Source organism: Oculina patagonica, chromosome 6 (assembly GCF_052425735.1).
Source record: "Oculina patagonica isolate OP01 chromosome 6, crgOcupat, whole genome shotgun sequence".
Taxonomy (NCBI): Eukaryota; Metazoa; Cnidaria; class Anthozoa; order Scleractinia; family Oculinidae; genus Oculina; species Oculina patagonica.
In genome coordinates, this window is record NC_135763.1 from 24826147 (window position 1) to 24835731 (window position 9585).

The window sequence follows — 9585 nt, forward strand, 5'->3', positions numbered from 1 at the left end:
CCAGAACTAAATCCAAGGATGCAGTAAAAAAAAACCAACAACCAAAAAGCAGGTTAATAACTAAAGAACTCGTAGTAACATGGCTGTAAAACCCGTAGACGGACTCGGAAAACAATATAAATAAATCCACGACAAAATAAACAACCAGCAACAAGCTTCTGGCACAACAAATCAGTGCATAGTACGTTTATCAACTTACCAAGGTATGGACATAGCAAAATGATCCTGTAAAAATTAGACTGACAGCGATAACACGACCGACGACTAAGAGACTCCAAACACGATGTTCTTTTCTTTAACGCTCGTAGATAACAGAACTTGACTTCACTGAATACAATGACATGCAACTTTGCTATTGGTTGGTGATAAATTCGTGGACTATATGATCACTGGTAGCAAAGTTCCCACATACCTACTTTGTCTCTCCCGCTTCCCGAACTTCTGTTTTATCATCATTTCCGTTCCGTTGCTATCATGGACTACATAAGCCATGTCTGATGCGAGGACAAATCGAGCGAGCTATGTGTGTTGTTCGCGGCCGAGTTGAAAAAAGTCAGAATATCGCAATTGTTGTAGTAAAGTTGAGTTTAAACGGACCAGCAATTGTATTTTATCGTCGCCCCACGACATTTGATCCACGGAGCCGGATACTGAGAAGACAAAACTGTCAGGCTGCGAATGAATCAGTGAGCTGTGCAGAGTTATGTGACGTGAATTAGAACTGTTAAGACCTGTTAAGAACTGTGAATTGTTGAAATGAATGAACAGAGAAATGAATCCTCGAGACTTTTTTCGTCAAATGAATTGACGACATCTAGGTCAGGCAAGCTTTCCATTCTTAGGGCCGCTTCATGTCATCCCGGTTGACCGAGCTGGCTCAGTTATACCAAGATCTCGGCTTACTCCTATTTTCCTTGGTTCGAAGTGCAGCCGCACTCGTCATGTACTCGCTGCAAGTTCGTGCCAAGACGGCCATGGCGATAAGGTATTCGGCAATCATTGTCCAGCCCACGATGAAGGCCCATATCTCACCAACAGCTGTATAACAGTAGACGTACGCTGAACCACACTTTGGAACTCGTGAACTGAACTCTGCGTAACAAATCCCGGACAGTAAAACAGACACTGAAGCCAACACTATGGAAAGAATGACAGCTGGTCCCGCAGTGTAATGTGACAGCTTAGCAGTCATGACGTATATACCAAAGCCAATTGCTGTGCCCACCCCCAAGAGTGTCAGATCCATAGTGGATAAAGTCCTTCTCAGGGTACTCTCTGATAGTAAAGTGAGGTAAGGCTTGGTTCGAGTTATTTTTTTTTTTAACCAAGTCGGGCAATTTGGATCTGAATGAAAAAACAAAAAACATACAAATAAGTGGCTTGTTCTGGTTATGTTTTAGAACTCACAAAGCGCATACAGTCGCCACGCATCTCTGAAACAAAATGCGCGGCGTCTCCACTATTAATAGACCATTACTGATCGCAAGGCAGTTGTTTTGGGAGCTACAGTGTCACTCGTAAATGTCGGTAGGACACTACAGTCATGTAAAGTCGAACCTCTTTTAAGGGACACTATCACGGGGATTTTAATGCTTTTCGGTAATAAGTAATGAAATTGGCGAATAGGTCTTCTCGTACATGAAATGCACCTAGTACATCAAGATGGAGATATAAAGTAAATTTTTATTGAAGGAAGAAGAGAACAATAATAATTTTTAGGTGTCTTTACAGTCCACAAGGACAGAACTTGGAAAAAATCAGCCTGACTTGTTCAAGTTGAGATCTAAAGTTCCTGATGGCATCACAATAATATCACTTGTTCATCGCTTAAGTACACTTGCATGGTGATATTTAACAAAATTGGACCACTATTCGTAGTTTCCATTTGTCTTTAGGCTCTTGAGTTTTTGAAGTGAAACTGGTGACAGTGCCCCTTTAATGTGGACACTAAAGGGACAGAGGTGACTGTTGTTGACGAAGGTGTCCGTCATTATGTAGACATTATGAATTCCCGTTTCCCTCGGTTCAGGAAAACTGTTCGTACTATGGAGGCGTCTGAGGGTATGGAGGTGCTGGGATTATGAAGGTGTCCGTATTATAGAGGTAGACATTACGGATTCTGGTTTCCCTAGGACCAAGTGGACTGTCGGTAATATTAGGGTGCCTGCATTATGAAGGTGTCTGTATTATTTTGGTGCCCGTGATATGGAGATGTCCGTATTATGGAGTCTCTAGGTAGTCTTTTGGAAAGCCACAGCAAAATCTCAAACCTTGTGTTAATCCATGATATTTTTAATATGAAAAAAGACTCCCTTCACACAAAGTTTCAGGCCTATACAGTTCTCTGTTTTTAAGATACAGGTAACTAAAAGTGGCTTTGCGGGTCCAAAAGGTTTCCGGGGCTTTCGAGAAACGGGCTTCTACAGGGCCGCGCGAACAATTTACATTCCAGGTAGTAGCAGCAACAGAGGGTTTGATCCCTGGAGTACTAGTGTAGGAGCATATTTTGGGATTATTTTAAAAATATATTTCTTAATACGCGCTCGAGCGTTAAGATTATTTATTTATCTGCGGAAAACAAGAATTTCAATTATGAGTTAAATGTGAGCTCGCGTTTGAACTAGGTGAGAACTGACTCACGTCGCAGATTGCTTTAAGATTATCCTTCAGCTTTATCTACTTTTCCGTAGCTACTGAATGGTTGCTCATATTTAGCTTGTTAAAAGGAATCCTTGTTTCGACCTTTTACTTCATCTTTAACTTTAAAAATAATTTCGGTTAACCGCTACTGTAAACTTTAAGACTTAGGAAACACATACACTTTAGAAAAGATATTTATTAAGCTTAAAATCTGCCTTTTATTGTAGCTTATTGTAAAACTTATTGCTTTCCGCAAGAGGTGTTTTCAGCTGCGATAACCGAGGTAACTAATATTGCCGAAACGAACTATTTGATTAGGTTGCGGAATCGTTCGCACTTTTACAGCTCAACCTCGCATATTGATAAGTTCTACAGTTCTCATTAAAAACTAAATTCGCTCGCAAGAGTTTACACCTTTGAGTTTTCTTATTCGCAGGTGATTTGCTTTTTGCTGAATTTCGCATAGTTTTTCGTTAGTAAACTGAAATATTTTAACAACACTGACTTCGTTGAGTTACTAGCTTTCAATCTAGCCGATTGTTTTTCTGTAAGGAGTTTTAGTTCCTAAGATATTTCTTACTTTGCAAAAATTTTTACTAACAAAGGAAACATTACATCATTTCGGTTTCCTTTGCTCTCGAAAGTTAGAACATCTGAAAACACCTTACTTTCGCATATGAATAGCACGGAAACTTGTGAAAAGTAATTAATTTTAGTATTTTCATTTAAATAGAGCTGCCTTGTAGCTCTCGATGATTCATGATCAGTAACAATCAGAGTCATAACCAGAGATGTAATCAGAAACAACACACGACGAATGACTCTGGGCACTCTCAAATACGCTAAAGTGAGAACTTGTAGCAGAAGAACAACCCAGAATTAAACGCTGTTGACCGAAGACCTTTGGCTCTTTCATCTTACTTAATCTGTCCCGCTACACTAGACTAACGCTTTATAACTGCCTCCTATTTTGCAATATGCAGCTGTACTGTGAATTTGAAGTGCATTTCACTTACCGTTATACTCTTCATTGCTGTGCTCGTGGTTCTCTGTTATTCGCTGTGGATACATTGTGTCCTGTAGTGTAAAGTGGACATATTGTCAGCGAAATTACCGTAGAATTCCGGTTATAAGCCCTGGGCTTATACAACTTCGTAAGGGTTTTTGGGTGGGCTTATAAGCGGAGGGGCTTATATTCGGGAGGGCTTATAAGCGGAAGGAAAAAAACGTTTCGAAACGAGCCTCGGGAGTGTTGATCGAAATACGTTTTTAAGTTAAAAACGCACAAAAAAGCAACATTTAGCCCTGTTCAGTACTGTCATCCGGTAGAGGGGGGCTTATATCCCGGGGGGCTCATAACCGGATGTATTTTTTTGTTTCCAGGTTGATGGGCCTATAACCGGGGGGGCTTATAACCGGAATTTTACGGTATCCTTGTTTGCAGATCAATGATTTATTTCTGTTCTAAAAGCCTCAGTCTGTTTGAATTTTGTAAATTTGGAATGTTTGCAAGCGATATATTTCTGGAACTACAAAAGAGAGGGTTTTATTTTTTTAAGAAACACATGGACTTACACAGTAAATTATTCCACGATTTAAACTCCTTAAGATGCCAAGTCCCCGCAAAAGTTTTAAAAAAGGAATTTTCAATGTCAAATTTAATAACAACCTTTTTTTCTTTGCTATGCGCCAACTCGTTTATTTTTTAACTTATTTATTTCAATGTATTAGTTAAAATTTCAGCTTTTTCCCTCGTGTTCTTAAACTGTTTACGGACTGAAAAACGTACTTTACGGAGGGATAAACGATCTCTTAGTATTCAACCCACTCGACAGCACCAACGCCACCAAAAAGAAAATATTTAACAGTTGTACATGGTGATTATCATATATATTTTTTGATAATAGCTCGGTATATGTATAAATATCACGTATTAATATTAATGTAAGGCCATATACCCTGGTCATCACTGCATTTATTCTTGTGTTCTGTCTGTTTAAAAACTTTTGATATCACAAGGATAATTTTTCGTGGGAAATTTGTAACGGGTTTAATGTGATAGAGAAAAGTGAAATCATTGTTTGCGGGCGATATCAGTCCGCACAATTAGCAGTCGAGGGCAATAAGTACTCGGTTATTTGACTCACCCTAAAAGCTTCCTGTAGTTCTTTTTGATTCCTTGTAGTAAATGGCGGCTCTGTTTCTAGTTAACAACAACAATGAGGTATAGTAAACTATGATGACCTATCGTTTCCTCGCCTAACCCGAAACGAAGAATTGCTAAGCATCAAGTGATTATCGACCCTTTCATTCGGTGCCAGCTCCGGGGTAACGTTGTAATGTTCAAGGAACTTTGTACAAATTAGCATTTGTTTTTAACTTTCATATTGTATGAAACTATAACTAACCAATCAAACTGAGCTGGATTGACAAATGTTTTATTATAGCTTTTATATATGGCTGCCATATGTTTTAAAATCAGTCATAATATTATATCAGTCATAAAGAACATAGCAATTTATAGTCGCAAACGACACGTTTCAGATGTTATAGCCCAGCAAGAACCAAAAAGTACATCTTATTAGGCGGTTTACCTGTTTACTAAAAACTATAACAAAATTCTAGGATCTGATTGGCTATCATAAGGCCCTATTTGACCATTACCAGTACATTTTGGTAAAGATAAGGGAAACATGTCAAACAGTTATAACAAATTTTCCCCCAAGACATCAGAACTGATAACTGATTGCCATGTATATATGAAATTACCGAAACAAACTAAAAAATAAACATAAAATGTACAAAGGGAAACACACGCTTGTTAGCACCCGGTGTTTTGTTTTCTACTTTTAGCTTAACCACGTATGTCCGCTACGTTTATGTATATTTCTTATGTCTTTATAATTTTTACTCCAGTTTTACTTTGTTATAATGTAAGCTTATTTTATCGTGTTAATCAAATACTCTAAGCTGACTGCTGATGCAGCTGGTACATCAATAAATATTGTAGCTGGTACATCAATAAATCGCTCGGTGGGTGTATATTGGCCAAAGATCACAAAGACATGACGATGCCGTTGGAAAATTTGTTTTGCAAAGTTTGTTTTACTCTTGCGCGTTCCCTTTTTATTTGGGTCTTCCGGAAATTTTCTGCCGAGAAAATGCGCATTAACATTACGAGCTTTTCGTTCAGCTCTCCTGTGGTAAAAAAAATGCACCCATGTCCAGTTTAATCCTGCTTTAATTGGGCCTCAATCAACGTGAAAACCTTGATTCGCGTTTTGGTTGAGATACCTTATTTTCCGCGCGTCGATAGTTTAATTTAAAGTGGCGCGTGCCTTGTTCATTAAACTGACGATCTAATATCAAGATGAACAATTAGGTGGCACGCGCGGAGCAGACTAATTGTTTGATTTGTTGCACATTATCGCTTCACTGAACTTTAAATGTAAACATGAAAATTTGCTCATGAAAATTTGGTCTTAGAACTATACCATTAAACGTTCGATGCTATTGATGATTTAGTGCAGTGCGGTCTTGATATCTTCCCGGGGTATTCAATCGAACAAAATCGAACCAAAAATCAGTCGAACCCAATCGAACACCAATCGTTCGATTGGGTTCGGTAATCGAACAAAATCGAACATCTATTTTGCTGTGAGTTCGATTTTCAAACCAATCAAACCAATCGAACCAATCAAACATAATCGAACATAATCGAACACAATCGAACTCAATCGGGTTCGACTTTGTTCGGAATCTTTCTCTTGAAAAGTAGATCACGCAGAACTTATCAAAATCAACTTGTATTGAATGGAATAACTATAAAAACGCTCAAATATCGAACTGAATGTCAATGTTTAGTTAAATATATTTGGTAGAAGAGAACAAATCGATGGTAAAATAACTAAAATGTACTATTGTTTACATTTCTATATTAGAAGAAGGGATATGATTTCTGCCCTGCTTTTCACCGTTACACTAAAAAAGAAGTTGCACCATTTCATTCTGCAACACAGGCAGTTGTGTTCAATATGTGAAGGACACACATTAACGCAGTAAAAACAAACAGGAGTTCGATAATCGAACGTTCGATTGTTGGTTGTTCGGTAATCCAACGTTCGATTGAGTTCGATTGTTCACTGTTCAGTAATCGAACGTTCGATTGAGTTCGATTGACCAAATTTTATTGTGAGTTCGATTATGTTCGATTACCGAACCCAATCGAACGATTATTGTTCGATTGAGTTCGATTACCGAACGTTCGATTAGATACCCCGGGGTATCTTTAAAACAATCACGGATAGGAACAAAATGTCAATTAGATAGATGGCGGGTTAATTTGAGTATTGAAGTGAGTGAGTCCTCTTCGTCGTCTTTGTTTTGAGTTGTTTTTATCTTCCCTGTTCGACGTTTGATCTCGTGACTCATTGATTCCATTTGCTTGGTGTCAAATGGAAGAAATGCACCAGCTCTTAGCTTTGAACATCAAACAAATGATGAACGGCACTCTTTATCTCCTTTATTTTGAGCTTGCTTCGGCGACGGCTGCACTCAGGATACTTTGTTTTAAGTTCTTGTCCTTTCCGTGTTTGATCGCCTCCTTTCACATGTATTCACTATCATTCCCAAATGTTCCTTAACAAGAAAGTGCATTCAATGCTGAAAACATTGCAAATTGGAGCTGAAATACTGATGAAATACGGCAAGTCTCGCTTTTTGATAGAAAATGCCTTCCTGGCATATCGATAGCTTAGTTTGATTTCGTCATAAACGCCCCATATTATATATAAGGTAATACTTCACACCAGTTTACAAATTTAATTGCTTCTATTGCACTAGTTAGTCTTTGTAGCGGCTTTTAAGCGTCATTATCATCCCAGTCAGTATCATCTTAGCTTAACGGCACAGGTTCCTGCTAATAGCAAAAGGACTGAAAACAGGGCAAAACGGACTTTAGCCTCTGATGAGCGGATGGAGATTCCACAGCAGGAACCTGATTGAACATGTTCCTGTTATTTGGGCAAAAGCGGATTTCAATACTGAAATAAGGTCTCATGCAAGTTCAGGTCATTCAAGGTGAAACAAACATGATGCTGCAAGCAAAAATAATAAGCGAAATAAAAAACTTCAACATAAACAGAATTAGTTATTAACAGCGTAATAAACTTACCTTTTAATCGTTTTGAGCGGTGCAAATTCCGCGGTAAACTAAAGGAAGCTTTTCTTAATTAAGAATCAGGGATGCGAATTTCACGAAATGTTTTTTGCCGAGACGTGGAAAACAAACTTCTTAAACAAGATAATTAGTGATCGACAATGAAAAGACTTTATGCTACTGGCAGTGACGGTATTCCATCTAAAGCCCTGAAAATAGGAGCGCAGCAGTTGTCCAAACCACTCACTACCCTTTTCAACTCGTGTCTACGTAACAGTGTGTGGCCCAGTGTTTGGAAGAAAGGGGACTGGACCCCGGTGTACAAAAAAGAGGACAAGCTTTCTAAAGAGAACTACAGGCCAATTACCATCCTTCCATGTGTAAACAAAGTTCTGGAAAAACTGGTGGGTCATCAGATAGCCGCAGGTTTTGACTCCTATATGTATGAAAACTCAACTGCATATCGTAAACATCACAGCTGTGAAACTACCTTGATCACCCTGGTCGAGGCATGGAAGAGGGCAAGGGACGAGAGTCTTGTCGTGAACATTCTTTCCACTGACATGTCAAAGGCATTTGACTCCCTACACCCACCATTGTTGTTGAGTAAGCTTAAAGCATACGGTTTCCAGGACGGACCTATACAACTCCTGAAAAGCTACCTTAGTGACAGATACAATCGTGTCAAAATGGGCAACCAAGCCAGTTCGTACAGGTTGGTGAATAGAGGCTGTCCCCAGGGCTCTGCTTTGGGGCCGTTACTATGGAACATTTTTCAGAACGACCTCCCCTTGTGCTTAGCAACCAGACCATCTATGTATGCTGACGATCATCAAATTTACCACAGTGGTCATGATCTAGTGGAGGTTACATCTAAGCTTAGTGAAAGTGCGGATCAGGCAACAAAGTGGTACGAGTCAAACTTGCTGGCCGGAAACCTAAAGAAATATCAGACGTTAAACATCGGCTACAGCAAGACAACTGACTCAGGCACTAGTGGAGTTATCTATACTAACAATCAGAAAATTAAGACCGCAGATACTCTTAAGCTTTTAGGGGTAACTATTGACTCCAAACTGAAATTTTCGGAACACGTTAGCTCAGCCTGCATAAAGGCAAGTCAGAGAATCGGCGTACTAATGCGACTAAGGAACTTAATCCCCACTAAGGCCAAACTTCAGTTATACAAGTCAGCTGTACTACCATACCTTACTTATTGTCACCTAGTGTGGCACTTTTGTAGAGCTAGCGATGCACGCAAACTTGAACGACTACAGGAAAGGGGCTTGAGGGCCGTTTACAAGAACAAGCATGCTAGTTATACTGATCTACTGGAGAGAGCCAAGTTGCCAACGCTAGCGAACAGGCGTTTACAGGACATATGTATTCTCATGTATAAAGTTAAACATAGATTATGTCCAAATAGCATCTGTAACATTTTTAACGAGCATAATTCCACGTATAACCTTAGACAATCAGATTTTTCTACTCCTAGATACAACACTGTTACTTATGGAAAGCACTCTTTGCGTTATGTAGGACCCAAAATATGGGGAAAACTTTCTACGGCTGACAGATCAGCCAGGACACTGCAGGCTTTCACAAACTGTATTCGCAAAAAAGATATAACTCCCTTAATGGACAGCGGCTGTAAGGGATGCATCCTATGCTGCACATAGTGCCTCTCAAGTCAATTCATTATTATTAGATTTTTAACATTTTAACATTTTTTACACCATAGATTATAATAACATTTTTTATATGACTCATATATATTTTTATTGTAT

At 38.9% G+C, this 9585-nt stretch overlaps 1 protein-coding gene across 1 annotated transcript; it reads right to left on the reverse strand.

Moving 5' to 3' along the window:
* Positions 1–111: 111 nt before the first annotated feature.
* Positions 112–4953, reverse strand: LOC144658842 (cationic amino acid transporter 4-like). Its single transcript, XM_078519322.1, has 3 exons — positions 4788–4953; positions 3657–3717; positions 112–1344 (listed from the first exon to the last, which is right to left on the reverse strand). Exons 2-3 carry the CDS (start codon positions 3709–3711, stop codon positions 878–880), a joined length of 522 nt encoding a protein of 173 aa, XP_078375448.1. The 5' UTR covers positions 3712–3717; positions 4788–4953; the 3' UTR covers positions 112–877.
* Between the last annotated feature and the right edge of the window lie 4632 nt (positions 4954–9585).